General features: G+C 43.2%; 1 protein-coding gene across 1 annotated transcript in view; it reads right to left on the bottom strand.

Moving 5' to 3' along the window:
* pclob (piccolo presynaptic cytomatrix protein b) overlaps positions 1-24,075 on the bottom strand; it is a gene marked incomplete at both ends in the record, with an annotated part of 58,946 nt that extends 34,871 nt beyond the window's left edge. Inside the window, 6 exons of the mRNA XM_079163511.1 lie at positions 2,053-3,174; positions 3,529-4,959; positions 17,398-18,403; positions 19,193-19,275; positions 20,213-20,372; positions 24,029-24,075. Of these exons, the coding sequence (XP_079019637.1) occupies positions 2,053-3,174; positions 3,529-4,959; positions 17,398-18,403; positions 19,193-19,275; positions 20,213-20,372; positions 24,029-24,075 (3,849 nt within the window). The remainder of the gene's footprint in view (positions 1-2,052; positions 3,175-3,528; positions 4,960-17,397; positions 18,404-19,192; positions 19,276-20,212; positions 20,373-24,028) is intronic.
* Positions 24,076-24,341: the final 266 nt, after the last annotated feature.

Genomic DNA, 24,341 nt, shown 5'->3' with positions numbered 1-24,341 from the left:
AAGCTTTAGCTGGAAAAGCACGACACACGTGTGTCCTACATATAAGCCAACAGTCACTCACAGGCTTTTGATGGCATCAGCTGAAGCAGAAAAGGAAAATGGAAAAATGGATAGACTTGCTGCAAGCACTCACTTTGTTCATCTTTTGAACCTTACAGGTCCTTCTTTTATTTTAAAAGGAGACATTTTTGCCCTTCAACTAAAAAGCCACACAGATTCATAATAGTAGGCAGGCACAGCCCCTTTGGATAAAGCAGGTTGTATGACAGCCATAAGTATGGCGGCTCATCCTGTCCAGTGGTGTTAAGGCCAAGCTATTTATTTTTTCCGTGGCTATTATAGTAAGAGGAATGAATCAATGTTGTACACACAGCAGCAATCATCCACGCTTGTCCCTTCCCCCATCCCCCTTAAACATCTTCCCTTAGGCTCTTCCCCCTCTCTAGTGTTCACAAAAAACGTGACAATTACATGAGAACCACATCTCTTCTGTTTCTATTTGTATTCTATTTCTCCACAGTAATGTGCCATTTGGGCTGAGCATGTGGTAATCTGTCCCTGGAAAGCCCAACTAAAAGCAGTAATAAAGAAAAAAAGAATGCCTACAGCCACTCAATCCCTACAGAGATGAGTTTTGTTGTTTACTGAGAGTAAGGAATTCAAAAACATTGTCCCCATTCTCAACTGTCAACTCTCAACTGAAATACTTTGTCTTTCATAGAAAGTATAAATAAACTCTTGCCCTAAATTTAATAAAAGGTAAAAAAAGAATATCTTTTTACATATTTTTCTGATTTAATGTAACCAACTTTGTCACTTGTTTAATAGGATCTCACATTATGAAAGTATTAGCATCAACATTAACCTTATTCGAAAGCCTCCAGTAAAATGACTAACATGACTGTCATGGCACATTATTGAACTGTACTGTTTCATAAATACTTGCCGTGCAGTGTTATATCATTTGAGCACCTTTAAACTGACCATTGAAATAACTTTAATGTTTTCACCAAAACACTCACAAGATGGATCTGACAAAACCCATCTAACTAATTATTCAAGGCATTAACTGCTAATACTGTTTGCAAGGAAAACAGACCAACCCCACAGTGGAATGTGAGCTGTTCAGAGAAGAAAATATTACTGCACTACAACAACATATAAGATATGAAAAAGCTTCACAGGGTACACAATCATGCATCTTGTGCTACTGCCACCCACATAAAACAAAGGGGAAACTGTAGAATCATATGGCGCCACAGGTCTGTGAGTGAGCAGATGGCCTGAAAGGAAATGTCTGCAGCTCTAATGTACTGCACAGTGTTGTGTTGGACTTAATCTGTTTCACCTCTGCTTATTGGCATATCACAGGGCTTTACCATCTCAGATCTCTCACAGAGGCTGGAGATTCCCTGGCAGCTGTGGCCGCAGATCCCATCTCACTAATGCTGTTGCACAACCCTCAATCACTTTTATACATTTTCAGTGCTGCCGGTCTGCTGAAGCTGCCTTCTCATGAGCTGTTATGTAATAACTCGGGCCACTCTAGTGGACTGAAAGCAACCACCACATAGCCTGCATTTTGGTATGTTTTTAATTTAGTCTGAGAACTCTTTGTTCATTAATTAAAATAGATTAAATTAATTAACTGCACACAGACTTCTTCAGTCATAGTCTGAAAACCAATTCAATCAAGCTCTCCCTACGTATATTTTCTCGGCTGTGGCATCTTCATCTGTTATTCCACCACACTTGGAATACATGCTTTTGAAGAAATCAAATTAAATCAACAATGGTGTCAAATTTGATCTATTGTGTACCACACTTCCAATAGAGGTGAGGCTGTATGACGAACAATCTCCACTCAATTATCCACTCTTTACACTCTTATTCCACAAAGTACAAAAAATCAATGGTATTGCTTGCATACTCCAACCGAAAATAATGTGTCCTTGACTGCGAAAGAATGAACACTAAACAGCAGGGAAAACTTACCAAACCTAAAAAGATGTACGTGAAAATGACATGTGGAATGAAATATATTGCACTTACCGCTCCTGTATGGGGCATGGGGTTAAATCCACAAAGGTTGCAGACAGTGTTCTTGCATTCGGTGCAGGTTTTGTAATTGGGAGGATCTGTGGAGCCCATGTTGAGGTCGACCTTACAGAGTGGACAGGTGGACAGAGCTGCTTTAGGAGCAACTTGGGTCACTTCTGTAGATTTTGGAGGCTGTGGTGGAGCTTTCTCTACTTTGACCTCTGCTGATGGTGCAGGCTTGGCCTGTTGAGGTGGTTCTGATTTCCCTGCAGCAGGTGGTTTGGAGTCATTTGCAGCTGGAATCTTAGAAACTGGAGGTGTAGCTTTAGGAGAGACACTGGATGTAGTGGACATCTTACGTGGAGTAGGTGGTGTAGCTTTCGGAGAGACACTGGATGTAGTGGACATCTTACGTGGAGTAGGTGGTGTAGCTTTAGGAGAGACACTGGATGTAGTGGACATCTTACGTGGAGTAGGTGGTGTAGTTTTAGGTTCCTCCTGAACAGCTGAGGTTATCAATGTAGATGCAGAACTGAAGATAGAGGAACCAAAACCAAACATCTTCCCACTCACTGACTCAGCAGGCTTTACAGCAGCAGGTTGTGTTTTAGGACCACCAAAGCCAAAAAAGCCTCCTGACTCCTGTTTAGTAGGCGGAACTGGTGGAGGTCCAGATTTGTCAGGAAGGGTTGCAGATTTTATGGGCTGTTGTGGTGTTTTTCCAACTTCTTGTTTTGCAAGAACAGCCTTAACTTCTGGATTTAGAAGTTTTTCAACAGGTTGCTGCTGGCCAGCCACATCCTGGCCTTGGCCTTGCCCTTGTTCAGTACCCGAAAGGACCTGCGTCTTTTGCACAGAAACTCGTTGTGGTGTCTCCGTCTGTTGGACTGCAATCGGCACTGGAGCCTCAGGTTTGGGGGTTTCTTTTTTCTGTAGAGTTGCTTGAGTGACCTCTTTTTTGTCTGCTGTAGATTCTGTAGACTTCTCCTGCTGGCCTAATGTCAGTATATCCTTCAGTTCAGAACCAGGAACCTTGCATGGGGGGGTCTGTGTTTTCAATACAGGACGTCCAGTTGGCTCAGATGCTCCTAGGGCTCTCTGCATCTGACAGTTCAGACAAAGCCATTCTTTTACCTGAAAAAAGTTAAATATAATGTAAGTATCATTGTTGACAAACCAAGGGGCAAATGTTTTACGGGATACATTTTAAGTAATTTCATAACTAAAAGAGTACAGAGGATATTCAACCACTTTAAGCACCTTCATGTCACATGTATATTCACGGATCTTTAATTCATATCAACTAAAATCATGTCTATTATAAAGATGAAATCAGTTGATTCCTAATTCATGAAGGTTTGGCAATTATGATACTGATAGGATAGACAGAATAAACCTGTTGAACAGTACAAACCATGAGGTTAACCAAACAATGTATGCCAAAGAATTATTTTTCAGTGGCAAAGACTTGTAAGGACAGTGGCTTACCTCTGCCACAATTGCCATTGTATTAAATCCACATTGATTGCAAACAGTAGTCTTGCATGCCGTGCAAGTGTTGTAGTTGGGAAGATCTTTGGAGCCCATGTTGAGGTTGACCTTACAAAGTGGACAGATGGTTGGAACTGCTTTTGAAGCACCTTGGATGTCTGTTTGTGCCTTGGGGGCCTCTGGTAAAGCTTTGTCCACTTTCGGTTGTACTGTTGAAGGAGTCTGTTCCTGCTGTGGTTTCTCTGGTTTCTTCTCCTCAGGTTTCGGGACAGCAGTTGGCTTGGTGTCCTTTGCAGGTGACATTTTAGGGGAGGCTGCCAGTGCAGTTCTAGGTGAGTCATGGGCTGTAGTAGACATCTTACGTGGAGTTGGTGGTGTAGTCTTAGGTTCATCCTGGACAGCTGAGGTTATCAAAGTGGATGCAGAGCTTAAGAAAGATGACCCAAAGCCAAACATCTTTCCAGTCACTGACTCAGCAGACTTTGCTGGTGTTTTAGGACCACCAAAACTAAATAAGCCACCCGATGCCTGTTTTGCAGGCTGAGCTGATGGTGTGGAAGATTTGGCTGGAGAAGTACCAACTTTAGCAGGCTGTTGTGGGGGTGGCTTTCCCACTTCTCGATCCAGTGTAGGAGCAGACTTAGCGATAGAAGTCACAGCTTTTGGAGGCTGTTCTGAGTGTGGCTCTCCCACATGTTGATCTGGTGAAGGAGCAGACTTAGCAATAGAAGTCACAGCTTTTGGAGGCTGTTGTGGATGCAGCTTTTCTGCCTCTGGATCTGGAGGAGGAGCAAATTTAGCAATAGAAGTCACAGCTTTTGGAGGCTGTTGTGGATGCAGCTTTTCTGCCTCTGGATCTGGAGGAGGAGCAGACTTAGCGATAGAAGTCACAGCTTTTGGAGGCTGTTTTGGGTGTGGCTCTCCCGCTTGTTGATCTGGTGGAAGAGCAGACTTAGCAATAGAGGTCACAGCTTTTGGAGGCTGTTGTGGGGACGGCTTTTCTGCCTCTTGATCTGGTGGAGCAGATGTTACAGCTTTGGGAGGCTGTTGCTGGGGTGTACTAGGTTGTCCTTTGTGTGTATCTTCAGAAGGCTTTTGTAAAGCTGGTGAAACATCAGTCTGTGTGGTAGTGGATGGAACAGTTTTGTCAGGCAATGGAGCAGCTGCAGGGGTAACTTTCTTTGTTGGTGCACCAAGGGCTGGGGATTCAGTTTCCTTGGTTGTGGTAATAATAACAAGCTCATTTTTGGGTGTGGCTGGTTTATGGATGTCCTCCTGAGAAGTTGACATCGAGGTCTCTTTCTTCTGTGTGGCGGGAGGAACCTCTTTGCTTGGTAAAGGTTGGGATTTTATCATGGGAAGGCCGAGAGGTTCAGAAGCTCCAAGTGCTCTCTGCATCTGGCAGTTGAGACAAAGCCATTCCTTCGCCTGAAAAACAAACAGAACATGAGTAACATTGTTACTGTGACTTGTACAATTGCCAATGTATAAAGATAAAGCAGAACAACTGTCTGCTGACAAAAAAATGCAGAATGCTCCAGCCATTTATTTACCTTTGCTACATTTGGCATAGGACTAAATCCACATTTGTTGCAGACAGTGGATTTGCATTCACAGCAGGTGTTGTAGTTGGGAAAATCTTTGGAGCCCATATTAATTTCCGCCTTACAGAGTGGACAAGTAGGCTGGCCCACTTTGGGAGCAGCTTGGGAGGATTCTGGTTTTGAAGGGTCTGATGGATCTTTGTCAACTTTGGCCTGTACTGATGGGGGAGCCTTGGCCTGCTGAGGTTGGTTTGGTATCGTATCCGGGTGTGGTTTCTGAGCAGCAGGCAGTTTGGCCTCCATTGCTGAAGTCATCCTCGGAGAAACTGGGGGGCTGGACTTTGGAGAAATCTGTGATGTTGCCATCTTGACAGAGACTTGCGCTGGGGCAGACATTTTGCGGGAACTTGGTGGTGTTGTGCGGGACTCCTCCTTAACTGCAGTTGTTATCAAGGTAGATGCTGAGCTGAAGAGGGATGAACCAAATCCCAACATCTTCCCAGTCACAGCTTCAGTTGTTTTTGAGGCAGTACGCTGAGATTTAGGACTACCAAAGCTGAAGAAACCTCCTGATTCTTGATTTGTTGGCTGTGCTGCTGGTGGGGCAGATTTGGCAAGGGATGTTTCAACAGAGTTTGAATCTTTATTTAGGGCTTTTGGGGGCTGTACTTCATCAGAGGATGTGACTGGTTTATCAGCTGATTTCTGAACTATTTCAGCTTTCTCCTCTTTCTTTTCTGATAGTATGTTAGGTGCAGGGGAACTTGGTGGAGTGAAATCCTTTTTCTTCTGGAGAGAAGTTACAATATCTGTGTTGACAGGAGGAGCTTGAGCAGGCAATGGTTTATTGAGTTCTGAAACTACAGCAGTTGTCTCTTTGATGGGAGGTGCAAAAGAGGTTGGAATCTCCTTGGTAGGTGGTGAAGCCGATTTCTCCACTTTTGTGGGCCCTGAAACTGTACCTGGGTTCTCTTTTGCAGGTGTTGAGGCAGTGGTTGAAGTTTGGGTAATGTCCATTTGAATTAAAGGTGTAGTTTCTTCTTTCTTGTGTGGTGCACCTGGTGTTGGACGGTACTTTGGATTATTTTCTGGCACTTCTACCTTTTCTGTGAAAATAATGTCTTTCTTTTGATTGGTAGTGGCCTCTTTTTGGGCAGCGGCAGGTGTGGACACTTTGTTTGGTGATGCCTGAGGTTTCATCAATGGAGGCTCTACTGATTCGGCTGCTTTGAGAGCTCTTTGCATCTGACAAGTCAGACACAACCACTCCTTCATCTAAGGGGAAAACATATTATTTTGAGTAAGTGTCTATTAAACATAAAAAATGTGGTACAATAACATCATAGTATAGCGCAATGACATCTATGTATGCATTTATACATTTTATCTTAGGTACACCACATAATATATTTATTTATAGAGTGCAATTATATATTTTGAATGTAAAATTAAACCCATATCAAATGTAGATATTATACGAAATAAAGATAATTAATATACACATCTTGAGCAAATCTTACTTACTTCTGACACATTTGTCATGGGGTTAAATCCACACTGGTTACAGACAGTGTTCTTGCATTCAGTGCAGGTATTGTAGTTAGGTGGATCCTTGGACCCCATGTTGAGTTCGACCTTACAGAGTGGACAGGTAGAATGGCCTGGTTTGCCAGTGGCTGTGGAGGCTGCTGCAGCCTTTGGAGGCTCTGATGAAGCTTTGTCCACTTTGGTCTGTGCTGATGGAGGTGTCTTGGTCTGCTGGGGTTGTTCTGTCTTTGTCTGTTCATTCCTCTGGGCATCAGGGGATTTGATCCCTTTTGCTGGGGACATTTTGGGAGAAACTGGTGGAGTGGTCTTGGGCTGGTCCTGAACAGCTGAAGTTATCAAGGTAGATGCTGAGCTAAAGAGGGATGAACCAAATCCCAACATCTTCCCAGTCACAGCTTCAGTTGTTTTTGAGGCAGTACGCTGAGATTTAGGACTACCAAAGCCGAAGAAACCTCCCGACTCTGGATTTGTTGGCTGTGCTGCTGGTGGAGCAGATTTGGCAAGGGATGTTTCAACAGAGTTTGATTCTTTATTTAGGGCTTTTGGGGGCTGTACTTCATCAGAGGATGTAACTGGTTTATCAGCTGATTTCTGAACTATTTCAGCTCTCTCCTCTTTCTTTTCTGATAGTTTTTTAGGTGCAGGGGAACTTGCTGGAGTGAAATCCTTTTTCTTCTGGAGAGAAGTTACAATATCTGTGTTGACAGGAGGAGCTTGAGCAGGCAATGGTTTATTGAGTTCTGAAACTACAGCTGTCGTCTCTTTGATGGGAGGTGCAAAAGAGGTTGGAATCTCCTTGGTAGGTGGTGAAGCCGATTTCTCCACTTTTGTGGGCGCTGAAACAGTACCTGAGCTCTCTTTTGCAGGTGTTGAGGCAGTGGTTGAAGTTTGGGTGATGTCCATTTGAATTAAAGACGTAGTTTCTTCTTTCTTTTGTGGTGCACCTGGTGTTGGATGGTACTTTGGATTATTTTCTGGCACTTCTACCTTTTCTGTGAAAATAATGTCTTTCTTTTGATTGGTAGTGGCCTCTTTTTGGGCAGCGGCAGGTGTGGACACTTTGTTTGGTGATGCCTGATGTTTCATCAATGGAGGCTCTACTGATTCGGCTGCTTTGAGAGCTCTTTGCATCTGACAAGTCAGACACAACCACTCCTTCATCTAAGGGGAAAACATATTATTTTGAGTAAGTGTGTCTATTAAACATAAAAAATGTTTGGTACAATACACAATGACATCTATGTATGCATTTATACATTTTATCTTAGGCACACCACATAATATATTTATGTATAGAGTGCAATTATATATTTTGAATATAAAATTAAACCCATATAAAATGTAGATATAAGAAACAAACATAATTAATATACACATCTTGAGCAAATCTTACTTACTTCTGACACATTTGTCATGGGGTTAAATCCACACTGGTTACAGACAGTGTTCTTGCATTCAGTGCAGGTATTGTAGTTAGGTGGATCCTTGGACCCCATGTTGAGTTCGACCTTACAGAGTGGACAGGTAGAATGGCCTGGTTTGCCAGTGGCTGTGGAGGCTGCTGCAGCCTTTGGAGGCTCTGATGAAGCTTTGTCCACTTTGGTCTGTGCTGATGGAGGTGTCTTGGTCTGCTGGGGTTGTTCTGTCTTTGTCTGTTGTTCTTTCCTCTGTGCATCAGGGGATTTGATCCCTTTTGCTGGGGACATTTTGGGAGAAACTGGTGGAGTGGTCTTGGGCTGGTCCTGAACAGCTGAAGTTATCAAGGTAGATGCTGAGCTGAAGAGGGATGAACCAAATCCCAACATCTTCCCAGTCACAGCTTCAGTTGTTTTTGAGGCAGTACGCTGAGATTTAGGACTACCAAAGCCGAAGAAACCTCCCGATTCTTGATTTGTTGGCTGTGCTGCTGGTGGAGCAGATTTGGCAAGGGATGTTTCAACAGAGTTTGATTCTTTATTTAGGGCTTTTTGGGGCTGTACTTCATCAGAGGATGTGACTGGTTTATCAGCTGATTTCTGAACTATTTCAGCTCTCTCCTCTTTCTTTTCTGATAGTTGTTTAGGTGCAGGGGAACTTGGTGGAGTGAAATCCTTTTTCTTCTGGAGAGAAGTTACAATATCTGTGTTGAGAGGAGGAGCTTGAGCAGGCAATGGTTTATTGAGTTCTGAAACTACAGCTGTCGTCTCTTTGATGGGAGGTGCAAAAGAGGTTGGAATCTCCTTGGTAGGTGGTGAAGCCGATTTCTCCACTTTTGTGGGCGCTGAAACCGTACCTGGGGTCTCTTTTGCAGGTGTTGAGGCAGTGGTTGAAGTTTGGGTGATGTCCATTTGAATTAAAGATGTAGTTTCTTCTTTCTTTTGTGGTGCACCTGGTGTTGGACGGTACTTTGGATTATTTTCTGGCACTTCTACCTTTTCTGTGAAAATAATGTCTTTCTTTTGATTGGTAGTGGCCTCTTTTTGGGCAGCGGCAGGTGTGGACACTTTGTTTGGTGATGCCTGAGGTTTCATCAATGGAGGCTCTACTGATTCGGCTGCTTTGAGAGCTCTTTGCATCTGACAAGTCAGACACAACCACTCCATCTAAGGGGAAAACATATTATTTTGAGTAAGTGTGTCTATTAAACATAAAAAATGTTTGGTACAATACACAATGACATCTATGTATGCATTTATCCATTTTATCTAAGGCACACCACATAATATATTTATGTATAGAGTGCAATTATATATTTTGAATATAAAATTAAACCCATATAAAATGTAGATATAAGAAATAAACTTAATTAATATACACATCTTGAGCAAATCTTACTTACTTCTGACACATTTGTCATGGGGTTAAATCCACACTGGTTACAGACAGTGTTCTTGCATTCAGTGCAGGTATTGTAGTTAGGTGGATCCTTGGACCCCATGTTGAGTTCGACCTTACAGAGTGGACAGGTAGAATGGCTTGGTTTGCCAGTGGCTGTGGAGGCTGCTGCAGCCTTTGGAGGCTCTGATGAAGCTTTGTCCACTTTGGTCTGTGCTGGTGGAGGTGTCTTGGTCTGCTGGGGTTGTTCTGTCTTTGTCTGTTGTTCATTCCTCTGGGCATCAGGGGATTTGATCCCTTTTGCTGGGGACATTTTGGGAGAAACTGGTGGAGTGGTCTTGGGCTGGTCCTGAACAGCTGAAGTTATCAAAGTGGATGCAGAACTGAAGATGGAAGAACCAAAGCCTAACATTTTCCCAGTCGCTGACTCTGCTGGCTTTGCACCATCAGGTTGAGTTTTACCACCACCAAAACCAAAGAAGCCTCCTGTATCTTGCTTTGATGCTGCTGTGGCATTACTCTGCTTATATTCAGTTTGCCTTCTCTGGTCTGGTGACTTATTAGGACTTGGTGTTTTCTGAGGCTCCTGTGGCCTCTTCTGAGAATGAACTGGGCTGGGCTGTTTCTGACCCTCTGGTTTGTTAGCAGCTTTGGCTGTAGCTGGCTGTGCTGCAACAGAAAGTTTCCTCTGAGGTGAGTCTTTGTTTTCAGGTTCAGCTGGGCCAATGATTTCTTTCTTTCTGGGTTTTGCAGGTATCTGGGAGTTGACAGAGGTAACTCCTTGGGGCTGTGTTGTGCCTAGAGCACGCTGTGTCTGGCAGGTCAGACACAGCCACTCCTTTACCTAAAAAACAAACAGAAAAAAAGTTTCGTTATAAACTGATAATCTGTGTGTAATTATGTTTTATATTCATGTTCTGTTATATTTCAGCACCTGTAAATCTAGTTACAATCAGTAAATGGGGATTCCAATTATTTATAGTCCCAGGAAATAATGAGCAACGGCATGTATGATTTAAACACAATGAAGATCCAGCAAGGGACACTTTCAAATATCTTAAGTCTGTCAGCAGTCAAATGTAAAATTAAGTTGTAATGAGACATATATTAGTTTTCTCTAGTCTTACCGCTGTTTCATTTGGCATAGGGTTAAATCCACACTGGTTACAGACAATGTTCTTGCATTCAGTGCAGGTATTGTAGTTGGGTGGATCTTCGGAAACCACGTTGAGTTCCACCTTACAGAGTGGACAGGTAGATTTGCCTGGTTTGACAGCTACTTGGGACGCTGATGCGGCCTTTGGAGGCTCTGATGGGGCTTTGCTCAATTTAGCCTGTCCTGATGGAGGTGTCTTGGTCTGCTGGGATGACCCTGTTTTCTTCTGCTGATCAGGCTTATGGGCACTGGGGGACTTGATCTCTTTTGCAGGAGACATCTTGGGAGACACTGGAGGAGTAGTTTTGGGTTGGTCATGAACGGCTGAGGTTATCAAAGTAGATGCGGAACTGAAGATTGAAGAGCCAAAGCCAAACATTTTCCCAGTCGCTGACTCTGCCTGCTTTCCAGGTTCGGGTTGAGTTTTACCACCACCGAAACCAAAAAAGCCTCCTGCTTGTCGTTGTGTTGCTGCTGAGGCATCACTCTGCTTAGGTTCAGTCTGCCTATTTGTTACTGACTCTGCAGGCTTTGCAGAATCAGGTTGCTTGCTTCCAGGTTGACTTGCCTGATCTGGTGGCTTCTTCTGACCTGCCTTCTGCATTTCCTGTGGTCTTTCATGATCAGGCGCTGGGCTGGCCTGTTTCAATAGTACAGAAGTAGCTTCAGGTTTCACTGACTGCACAGATGATGGTGATTGTTTTCTCTGTAGTGAGACTGGTTCTGAAGTCTCCTTCTTTAGTACAGCAGGGCCTGGACCATCCTTCCTTTGAGGTGTGGTTGGTTTGGGAGACTCTTTCAACTGGACTGCAGCAGGTGAAGTAACTTTACTAGTAGATGTGGCGGACTTCAATGTGAGAGGCCCTGATGGCTCAGATGCTCCAACTGCTCTTTTCATCTGACAGTTAAGACATAGCCACTCATTTGCCTAAAATACAGTAGACACCAGTTATGTGTTGCTTTGGAATTGAGCATTGCAGTAATTGACAACAACCTGAGTATTTAGAGAAACAGACACATCAAAACTGCACTACTGGTCAATGAGGTAATTGTTAAAAAGACCACAGATCACAGATTATAGTATAAATGCATGCAGTATGTTCAGAAATAATGTATTGTTTATTCACTTACCTTGCCTATAGGCATTGGGTTGAATCCGCATTGGGTACAGACAGTGGTCTTGCACTCAGTGCAGGTGTTGTAGTTTGGAAGGTCCTTGGAGCTGATGTTAATCTCAACCTTACACAGTGGACAGGTGGCCTGGCTTGTATTGGGAGATATTTTGGAGGTTGTTGCTTCCTTTGGTGGCTGTAATGGAGCTTTGTCATGTTTGTTCAGGTGGAATTCTTCAGGTTTCTTATCCAGGGTTTTGGGCTCTCTTGCTGGGGACATTTTGGGGGAAACTGCCGGTGTAGTTTTTGAAGAAATATTGGGTACAGCAGACATCTTGGGTGAGACTTGTGCTGGTGCAGACATCTTACGAGAGCTTGGTGGTGTAGTACGTGATTCTTCCTGAACAGCGGATGATATCAAAGTTGATGCTGAGCTGAAAATGGAAGAACCAAAGCCAAACATCTTCCCAGTCACTGACTCTGTTGTTTTTGAGGCATCAGGCTCTTTTTTAGGACCACTCAAGCCAAATAGGTTTCCTGACTCATGCTTTGTATCCGGGTTGACCGTACTCTGTTTTAGTTCACTTGCCTGGTCAGTTGGTTTCTGAGAAGCTGATGCCCCCCGGATATCTAGAGTAGTTTTTTGGCCAGGATTAGGGCTAGCCTGTGTGTCACGTTCTGGTATTTTAGCAGCCTTTGTTGCCTGTGTCTTCTGAGGAGAACCTGGTGTCGGACTTCCCTTCTTTTGAAGTACATCAGGCACTGGAGTCTCCATCTTTGAAGGTGCATCCGATTTTGATAACTCCTTCTTTAGAGTTTCCACTTGATTGGGAGCTGTTATCTTCTGATGCACAGCCGATGGAGGAATTTTGTTAGCTGTATTGTGAGGTGTCAAAAGAGGTCCTGTGAGTTCAGATGCACTAAGAGCTCTCCGCATCTGACAGTTCAGGCATAACCATTCTTTTACCTACAAAAAGAAAGAATATTGAATTGAAATGAAAATATAAAACATTTACAACACCAGCATGCAATCATTTCACTATGTCAAGATATGTACTTTATAGATCATGGTGTATTCCTGTTAAATTATGGGTTGCCGTATGTTACTTTTACACTTCCTAATTTTGTATTTTATTGTATATTAAAATTCAATTCAGGATTTGTGTCATATTTACTGTTATTACCTCTGATACATTTGGCATTGGATTAAATCCACATTGGTTACAGACGTTGTTCTTGCATTCAGTGCACTTGTTGTAGTTAGGAGGATCCTTAGAGCCAAAGTTGAGTTCCACCTTACAGAGTGGACAGGTAGGTTGGCCTGCCTTGCGAACAACTGGGGAAACAGCTGCATTCGTTGGAGGCGCTGATGGAGCTTTTTCTACTTTGGCTTGATGGGATGGAGAGGTCATGGGCTTTAGTTTCTTCTCCTCTTCTTGTTTCTCAGCAAGCTGAGATTTGGTTGCCTTTGCAGCAGGCATCCTGGGAGACAGAGGTGGGGTTGTTTTGGAATCATCTTGGACAGCTGTGTTTATTAAAGTGGATGCAGAACTGAAGATGGAGGAACCAAAGCCAAACATTTTTCCACCCATTGATTCAGCTGGCTTTGCGCCATCAGGTTGAGGTTTAGGACCGCCAAATCCAAAGAACCCTCCGGATTCCTCATGTGTAGTTGAGGTAGTATTATTCTGCTGACAAGTGTGACTTGTCTGGTCCTGTGGTTTCTGAGGACCTGTCTTACGGCCTTGCATTGGAGTTTTCTGTCCAGGAGCTGGGCTGACCTGTTTCTGACTTTCTGATCCTTTAATGACTTCAGACTTTGCTGGCTGCTCTGCTGGTGTTGGTGGTTTCCTCTGAGGGGAGCCTGGTGCAGAGGTCTTCTTTGATTCAGCAGCTGTTTGACTGTCATTCTTTTGAGGTTTATCTAGTGGGGGAGTTTCCTTATTTATGGTATTGGCAGGTGCAGGGACTTTATTTAGTGAGGCTGGTACTTTCATCATGGGAGTTCCTGGAGGCTCAGATGCTCCTAGTGCTCTCTGCATCTGGCAGTTGAGACACAACCACTCCTTTACCTATATTTGAGCAAACAGTGAAATTTAGATCAGTGTTGTTGAACAATTGACATTTTTTTACCTCTAATTTAATTCTATCAATATATTAATTACAGTAATAATAAAAAAAACATAATGCAACTATCACTGTTCAAGTAACTTTTCTATAATCTACAGTACTCTTATCTTACCTCTTTAACATTTGTCATGGGATTAAAACCACATTGGTTGCAGACAGCGTGTTTGCACTCGGTACAGGTGTTGTAGTTGGGAGGATCTTTAGAGCCCAGGTTGAGTTCCACTTTACATAGAGGACAGGTAGACTGGCCTGCTTTGGAAACAACTTGGGAAGCTGATGCTTTCTTTGGCGGCTCTGATGGAAGTTTGTCCGCTTTCAGCTGTACTGATGGAGAGGTCTTGGCCTGCTGGGCTTGTTCTGGTTTCTTCTCCTGTTCTGTTTTCTTGGCAGTGGAGTATTTAGAATCCTTTGCAGCAGGCATTTTGGGAGAAAGTGGTGGTGTAGTTTTGGGCTCATCTTGAACAGCTGAGGTTATCAAAGTAGATGCGGAACTGAAGATGGAGGAACCAAAACCAAACATTTTCCCAGTCACTGCAGGCTTTGCAGCATCGGGCTGACTTTTAGGACCACCGAAACCAAAGAACGTCCCCGACTCTTGCTGTGTAGCTGCTGTGGCATGCCCATGCTTTTGTGCAGTTTGGCTTGTCTGGTCTGGTTGTTTCTGAGCTGTTGTCCGGCTCTCCTGAGGTGTCTTCCGACCAGTAGCAGGGCTAGCCTGTTTATAACTGTCTGGTCCTTTAGCAGTGTCAGTCTTGACTGCTTGTGCTGTAGGTGTAGATATTTTCCTCTGAGGAGAGTTTGGTGCAGATGTCTTTTGTAGTGCAGGCTGTGCTGGAGTAGTTTTTTTGAATGAGGAATTGACCAAAGATGTGTCTTTCTGAGGTTCAATTCCGCTGGCAGCTCGTTTCACCTGGCAGTTTAGACAAAGCCACTCCTTTCCCTTAAAAAACACAAGAAACAAACAAATTATAGATGTACATGTTTAAAAAATAAACTTAATACTTAAACTTAGTAATAGAGAATCTAGGAGTTGAGGCGTCCTAATCTAAACAGAAAAACACACTCTCACACGCACAAAGAACCATAGAATACAGTGAGCAGACTCTGGTTACATCTATTATTTGCCGCAGTATTGAGAAAATTGCATATAAGATGTTTGTATTTAATTAAATGTGTTTAATTAAATCAACTAATTCCATTAGGACAAAAATGCTAATGAAAGCTCATAAAAAAGTAAACCAAGTGACAGTACTGCCAAAGTTTCAGTGGTTTAGACTATGTTTATATAAAACATCCACTTTCACAGAGTGCTTCCACAATGCAAAAGAGGATCTCCCCATCCTGATCTTGGTTTGCCACTGTTTTAGCCATTGGTTGAGAAAGCAGTATCATAAGATCAAGTAGCCTTGGACTGTCCTTGGCAAGGTAGCTTACTAACTGTGCATTGAATTACAGAGTCAAATGTCAAGTCCTTTGAGTGTCACTATGCCATGTCCATTTACCTTGTATGTGGTATTCCCTGCAAGACAATTACCATGAGAGTAACAGTTTAAATGATAAACTGGTTTCCAAGAGCATTTATAGCACTATTTTCTTTTACTTTGATGAGAGTTAAGACTAAAGGAAACAACAGTGAAAGTAGAGGTATGTGGAGTAGCATTTGTATGTGTGTCTAGCCCTCATATGCTAGATCTGGCCTAGGTTCTGACACATAGCCAGCCATCTTGCTGTTTCGAGACTAGAGGAACTGAGTAGGATATGGAATGAAAATGGCTTCACAGCTTTGCAACTTTAGTCCAAGGATTTGACGTTCCCTCCCCAAAAAAACAAATGCAGATACCACTCCAATAAATACGTTTTCTTATGAGAAAAACACATTCTATATATCTCAAACATGCCTCTGTCGTCTGTAGCCAAAAAAATATTGCTGCCATGTCATCTGTTCATGTATTTGAGTTATACCATTTGAGAATAACACCCCAAATAATGAAATGAAAATTGCTTAAGCAACCACTCTGAACATCAAAAGGGAATTTAACAGCTTCAAATAGCTTAATTTACAAGTATCATTTTTGTGCTACAGTTCTGTATCCAAATAATGATACTTTGGAGGCAATCATGTAACTGAACCAGCCTCCAGGTTCTTTATAACCAATCTAATTACTCAGGAAACAATAGCAATTTGTTTCCAAAATTATAAAATGATATAGTGATGTATTTAACTTTAAAAAAAAATTTTTTAAATACTTTCTTTCCTTCCTCTTTTTCTACAATTATTCATTAATATAGATGTTAGTTAATTTAATCAATATCACATGTGTCCTACCTCATTGACATTTGGCATGGGGTTAAATCCACATTGGTTGCAGACAGTGCTTTTGCATTCAGTGCAGGTGTTGTAGTTGGGAGGATCCTTCGAGCCCATATTGAGCACCATCTTACAGAGTGGACAAGTGGAGTGACCTCCTTTAGGAGCACTGTGGGTGGCTGCCTTTGGAGTCTCTGATGGAGCTTTGTCCACTTTGACCTGTCCTGCTGGATTAGCCTTTGCCTGCTGGGGTTGCTCTTGTGTCTTGTCTTTCACTGACTTTTGGCCAGTAGCTGGTTTGGTCTCTTTTGTAGACTGCATTTTGGGAGATACTGGCGGTGTGGTTTTAGGCTCATCCTGAACAGCTGAGGCTATCAAAGTAGATGCAGAACTGAAAATAGAGGAACCAAAACCAAACATCTTTCCAGTCACTGACTCTTCAGGTTTTGCAGCTTCAGTTTTAACACCACCCAAGCCAAATAATCCTCCTGACTCTTGCTGGGCACTGCTTTGCTTGCGTCCACTTTGACTAGTCTGATCTGGTTTGTGAGACCCTGATGTACGCCGGGTCTCAGGTGTCATTTTCTGAACAGATGCTGGGCTGGCCTGTTTTTGACTTTCTGGACCTTTAGCAGCTTCACCCTTGGCTGGCACTTTTGCCGATGTAGACTGCATTTGCTGAGGTGAACCTGGTGCTGACATCTCTTTTTTGACAGGTGCAACAGGAGATGGTGTCTGGGTTTGAGCAACAGGAACTTTGTTGGGCGTGGGCTTTCTAATGGAAGGTCCCTGTCGTTCAGAAGCTCCTTGAGCTCTCTGTATCTGGCACGGAAGACAAAGCCACTCACGTCCCTATTAAAAAAATGACAATGATGACATATTAATGCATGGAAAGTATAAGAAAAAAAAACTGCAGTTCACAAAAATAGTGACATGCCATTACAAATTACATTGAATCATTTCAACACACATTTAGTCATGCTAATGTCATTCATTGTTGTTAAATTCCTCTTAATTCAATTGGTTAAAATTTGTATGATAATATAGTAATATAATATATAAATGGATATAGTGCAGTTTGCAATTGTAAATCAATGTCATATATGCAGTAAAGCTTTATGTTAAATTAACTTTCAGGAATGAACACTGCACTACTATGATTGCAGAGAATACAATGCATGCACATTTAGTTTGAACAAAGCAGTCATAAGAAAATGTAAAAAAAAATGATACATAAGAAAAATCATTACTTACATCAGAGTCTGGAGGGCTGAAGCCACACAAGCTGCACACTTCAGTTTTACACTGTGAACAGGTTTTATGGTTAGGCGACTCCTTGGTGGCCATATTTAGTTCTGTTGTGTTACACACTGGGCAAAGGGACTTAGCTACTGCTTTTGACTGAGGTCCAGCTTTGGTTGGTCCCAGTGCTGAAGACCCTGCTTGGCACAGGCCAGGTGTACCATGTCCCTTAGGGCCTTGTTGTTGTGACCCAGGCTTGTCAGACGACTGCTGTTGGGTTGTAGCTTTAAAACCTTGCTGTTGCTGTCCCACTTTAGATGAGCCCTGCTGTGTAACTTTTGGTAAACCCTGTTGCTGCTGTGAAAGTTTAGGTGAGTCCTGTTTTTGTTGTTCAATTCTTGGTGACCGCTGTTGAGTTCCTACTACAGGTGACGCTTGCTGTGAGCCAGTTTTTTGTGAGGCAACTTTTGTGGACTCTTGCACCCCAGTCTTTGCACGTTGTTGTTGCTGTGCACCAGTCTTAGCAGGCCCTTGTTGTTGCATCCCTATCTTAGGTGGAACCTGTTGGGATGATGCGTTTGGAGCACCTGGTTGAGCTCCACTCTTCCCAAACTGTTGTTGAGCTCCAGGCTTAGGCGAACCTTGCTGTGGTGGGCCCTTAGGTTGATTTTTTTGAGGCTCTCCTTTAAGCTGGCCTTCAGCCTGTGTCCCTGCCTTTGGAGCAGCTTGTTGCCCACCAGGCTTGTTTGGGGGTCCAGCCTGTCCATTCCCATGCAGCTGTGGTGATCCTTCTTTAGGGAGTGGCTGGCCCTTTTGCATAGGGATGCCCTGGCCAGATTTGTGTGGTCCCTGCTGTTGTTGAGGGCCTTTGCCTGAGCCTGCTCCTGACTGCTGTTCTCCAGTTGGCTTCACCCCCTGCTGAGAAGGTGCTTTCTTATTCTTATCCCCCTCCCCATCATCTCCAAATAAACCAAACTTATTCACAGCAGAGGACATGGCATTGAGGGGGTTGGCCCCACTAAGGAATTTGGAGGAGAACATAGTTAGGTCTTTGTCTTTGTCCTCCTCCTCCTCCTCCTCCTCCTCCTCCTCCTCCTCCTCCTCCTCCTCCTCTATGCAGGAGCTGGAATCTATAGGGCTGTCGGAGTCAGAGCAGGAGCTGTCTCCTCTCGGTCCTGGCTCTCCCGCAGAGGCCAGGGGGGGGGCTGATGACGGAGCTGTGGAGAGGGCATCTACAGCCCCACTGCTGCTGCTGCTGCTCCCTGGGCTCTCCTCTGGCTCAGCATCTACATCAGACTTCCTAAATGCATGAGAAACAGACATAGAGGAAGTGTGAGATGACAGGGAACAAGACAAGAGGGAGGGATAATGAAAGAGAGCACAAGGATTTGTGAACCACATTCCTGTACTGTCTAAGCTAATAAGATGTCTGGTAAACAAAATAAAAACCTGAAGCAACAGGTATAATGGATGCAGAGGAAACATAATATCACTCATCAACTGATTCACTGTCTAAGGTGAGTTTTTGATCCTGTTATACATATTGAGACAGAATTATAATATCGAATAACTCCACATACACATTATGATATGGCTAACACATCTCTATCTAAATCTGCAAACTGCACATTTTACTATATATTAATTTACATTTGCACTATGAATGGGAAGAAACCGAGTCTGTGACACACTACAGTGCTTGACAAATACAATTTACTTCCATTTCAGTTGAAGCGATTATCATTTGCAAAGCAATCGCCGCCTTTACGGAGAAAGCCATTAACGATTCAGCCTCACTTTGATTTACTCCGCTCCGACTGTTGCTTCCAGGACCATGGACAGGGTCAGAGCCGCACTGTTGATCACAGCGTACACAAACCTCAGAGCTCCCTTTCAGCCAGCAATACAATACTGACCAATGTATAACACAGGAGAGTGATACAGCCCCCAATAGACCCGACTACGATACAAACCCTAATTTAAATGACTATGCAAGGTGGACTCACGGGTTACATTTTTCTTCCACCGTAAAAAGAATTAGACTTTCGCCACTAATCACATCGTCGGATGTCACCCATCACCCAAATAGCACCGAGCGTTGGGGGTTGAGAAATCTCTTGCGGGACATGTTTTACAGCAGTAAGACGAGTAAACAGGAAATCTAGCGCTCTCTCTGGAGAAACTGCAGGCACATCCGGGTAGGGGCCCGTCAAATAATGCATGGGAAGTGAATACTGATACTTTCATTTACACGAGGAGCAATACGGGCAATGACGGTCTATGATGAGCAATTCTTTTTTATAATATGAAACAGCTGGATTTAGCGTATATACGCTCAGTCCACTGGCAGCGATGGTTCACCCAGAGGCGGTGAAGTGGAACCGCTGTATCCAAAGCGTTTTACCGTAGTAGCCGAATGAAAAAGCGGCATGCATTACGCCAGACCACTCTAAACCCGATAACATGTTAGTCCGCATAGGGTGCGAGGTGATGACAGCTCCGTGCACACGGGTGAGCGGAGATTTAAAAAAACAAAAAAAACAACAACACATTATCACCTACTTGTGTGCCCTTGACCGGTAGTCTGTTCAGATATCGGAAAAGTCAAAATGCTACTACATCCCGGAACATGAAACCAGCCTATATAAGCTAGGAAACACAGCAAAAGCCATGTCATCGGTGGAATCTCCCGAAATACCCTCTGATCTCCACTCCGTGTCCCCCCTACTCATCTCCTCCCATCCTGCAGCGGAGCATTCTTCACCCTCCACGGTCACAATGTCAAACGCAAAGCGCGGTATTCCAGTGAAAGCGAAGGAAATTGTACCTTCATCAACAGCAGGTCTGTCTCCCTATCCTCGCCCACCGCTCCTCGGATTTCCCCTGTCCGTGTCTGTCTGATCGCCGAGGGATGGAGGGCACAGGGCAGCAGATAGAGAGCGATCAGCATCCACTCCGCCTCCCACTCCAGTGCGCAGGCGCCGCATCTGACAGGTGATCACAATATATATCACGCACGGAAATTGAAATTAAAGGGGACAAGGCGATTTATTTCCCCGGAGTCACGTGTGATCCGCGTCGAAGACCTTAAGACTTAACCCCTCCCCCGTGATATGTTCCACAGTTTCTCAGCGACCGTTGACATATTTACTATCGTGAGTATAGAGGGGTAATGTGATTTTTGCCCTATGTGTGCTGAGCCATGAGAGCGATAATAGATGTATTCAGTCAGTGTTGCGTTCCATTTCACATGAATATTTGTATTTTCTATGCAAAATCGTTTCAAAGCACTCATAATCACATTTCTGTTTTATATATACACTGAAAAATATTACCTGATATAATCAAACAACAAATATTGTCAGACACTAATAGATCAGATAGTCTCCATCTCATATATCTTATCCATCTGTCAACCATCCATGTCTTAATCAATCAATAAATTACAGAATTATCATTAAAATTGCCTTTTCCAACTTCATTGTCTTTTCCGGTTTAGCAAACCTAATTTCTCCATCCACTTGCCTCCAGACCTGATACACCAGGCACAATATATTGGATATAATCCACAAAGATTCCATTTTTGGACATCACTCAATACTTGTAAAGCAAAATGCAAAAGACAATGCATTTTAGACGAGACAGGTTTCTTCAGTACACAGCAATTCCACGAACTGTGCATACACCGTCTGCACATTTCCTCTTGGGCCTGAATTAAAGCTTGTTGATGTTGGTTCCATTTTAGTTTGTACTTAATGGAGATGTACGTAACAGGAAGTGAACACCCACAGACACACACACACCTCTTCAGTCTGTGTAACCTGTCTCTTCTTTGCCGGCCTTCTTATTCTGGCATTTCTCCCACAAGAGTTTTTCTACAAAGCAGATGTGATGTGAAGAGACAATCTGGGCAATCTTGTCGTGTGCCACTGGCTATATTCTTTTCTCCTTCCAGCTCCAGACCAGATGAATAGACATGCAGAGACTTATGTCCAACCGTGAATTGACCATAATTCTTGAAAGTACTATGTAGCGTTTAAATATCTATCTATCTATCTATTCATCTATCCGTCTATCCATCTGTCTGTCTGTCTGTCTGTCTGTCTGTCTGTCTGTCTGTCTGTCTGTCTGTCTGTCTAGAGCAAGAGGAACATTGCACCACAAAATAGGGAAAACAAATTCTCACCTCCATAGATCACCCTTCTGCCACAAGAAATATTATTCAACAGCAATGATAGGTCCCCAATAAAGAGAAGGATCTATCTATAGTTTCTGAACCCCCCCCCCCCCCCCCCCCTCCCACAGTCACATGCACATTTACACACAACATACAGTAGATTAATTCCTATTCAGTATGTGATACGCGTGAGAGAGAAGTGTGGGAAGGAGGGAGAGCAAGTGGTGTGTGGGCGTGTGGAAGAGTTACGTCATGTGTGATGTGTGAGAGGCAGAATCGCTATGGTGTCTCTTTGGAAAGCGCCAGATTTGGCTTCATTGCAGACAGACACACACACACACACACACACACACACCGGAAACATTCATCAGTACAATCTCCATCTGGGGGAATATGCTCTCGCTTTGCAGTGGGTTTGTACATGGTCCGGAAATCCTTTAAGTAATCTCAGACTACTAATATCTCCCTCATCCTCACAATGTGGTACTTGGATATGTTGTTGGTAGACATAATGCATTATGATCCTCTTCCTGTTTTTGTGGAGTATCAAAATAGAAAATATGTCAATTCAGGCCTAATGCCCTTACAGTATATGCCACTACTTATTATTAGGTGGGAGATGTAACTGAATTATTTTGTCTAACCCATGGACCAATATATCCTGAGAGAAATACATAACTGCTGGTTCAAGAAGCAGGCCCAGTAAACAAACCGCTGTTTGAAAATACAAGTTTATCATTATTGTTTCTGATGTTGTTCAACGGTTTTCATCCTGCTCCACAAGTGAGTCGTGTTTGTCAGTCAACAATATTATGTAAGACTGTAGGACAGCAGGCAATCACCAGATGCGGCACCATCATGTTCTTTTCTTTTGATCTCTCCCCGCTTGTCAGTTTAAATGCAATAACTAAAATCTCCTCTGTCGCCATTCCTTTCCCTCCCACGCACACTCTGATAACGCCAAACCAGACTTAAATCCTGCGCTCACACAGCTGACGCATCATTGACTTTAACGGCATCACTCGTTCGTAGAGACGAACCCGAAAATGAATTGCATGCTCTCGAGTGTATTGAAGAGTGAAAAGAATTCAAGCTGCTCATTGGGAACAATTTGAAAAGGTTGAATATTAAAACATGTTTTACCTGCAGGTTTCTTTTGTCTGGCTTTACCACATGTGTAGTGAGTAAATTCACATGAGGGACTGAGATAAAATTCCCATCAAAGCCCTTTTTAATATCATTTTTTTTTCAATTCCTTTCCATCCAAGCAGATTCCCTAAGGAACCAGACAGGGATGATTAATCATCAGTCACTCTGCTTCCTTCTCTGTGGTGTGATTTAGTAGTCCTAATGGAGACACAAAGTCTAAATTTATTTACCAGAAGCTTGTAGTAATATATTTCTTTCCATGTTCACCATTTCATGATTTCTTCAGCTAAGGTATAACATTCACACATCTGCATCCACATCTGAGAAAAGGAAGGCTAGCATTTGATATAAATAATGAATATTAATAATGAGGAGTGTTACGAAAGAGTGCTGCTTGTTTAATGGCAGGCCTTAACGATTGTCTAAAATTGTGTGTGCTTCCAGTTTACAATTAAATGAAGTACAAATTAACTCTAGTGTATACTGCATAGCCAAAATTGAAAGATGATCTCCATGAGAAGAAACCTAACCTGTTCAAAGGTTCAGGTATCTGGAGCCTATAGGGAGAGAGGTGGTACATCCTCCACAGGTCACCAGTCCATCACAGGGCCCATACAGACAGATGCATTCACACCTACAGGCCTATTAGTAGTTTAGTTTGTACCACACTTAACCTGCAAGTCGTTTGGCCCACGCAGGTTTGAATCCTGGAACTGTGTGTTAAGAGCCAAATGTGAATAACCATCAGGCCACCCTTGCTGCCAAGGGACAAACCCAGAGTCCATTAATGCTAACTATAAATGGACTTATCCCTGAATACCATTTTCCAATACATTAATGTAGACATGAGGGCATGTCCCATCTGACAGCAGGTGCCTCTGTGGTTCTCTTCTCTGCAGCATTGCCTTTCTGCCCACTCCGGCATACACCAATAGAAATACATCATATTTAGATAGCATTTGTATTCTTCTCTGCACGATCAAGCCCGTTCCTAGCCCTCACACACCCATCTTTCTCTCTCCCTCTTTCTCTCATACACACACACACACACACACACACACACACACACACACACACACACACACACACACACACACACACACACACTGAAACAAACAGAGCTCAGAAGCATTACTTATCTCTCTCTCATTTTAATTAAACCGACACACTGGAGCATAATGCTGCATAGCAGTTTTTAACTCCCTCAGCTGTAATTCTCATGGATGAGACTGCAACTTCCATAACAACAACAAGAACAGTCCCTCACAAATGCCAAAGTATTTTGGTTAAGACACTAGTTTGCAAAAAGAGACATACCTCTGACGTTGACCTTTGAGGAAAGCAAAGCAGTTTTTCCCCGGCATGGTTATCTCTGGAGCAGAGCCCGAGTGGTGTGAAGCAGTAACCTGCATCGAGGTGTATTGCTGTCCTCTCTAGGTCTTTAGGTCTCTGTGTCTGTGTGTTTGGCAGGGTCACCATGTAATCTATACAGTAACCTGATCACACACACTTTGCCAGTGTCATTAAATTTACATATCTGCACCGAGGAAGGGAAAATATGCACTCATGACACTACTCTCTAGATGGAACCAAAAGACCGCTGGAATGCACCAAAACGACAAATTCAATT

Source organism: Pholis gunnellus (assembly GCF_910591455.1).
Source record: "Pholis gunnellus genome assembly, chromosome: 7".
NCBI lineage: Eukaryota > Metazoa > Chordata > Actinopteri > Perciformes > Pholidae > Pholis > Pholis gunnellus.
This window is presented reverse-complemented; position numbering and strand designations above follow the sequence as displayed.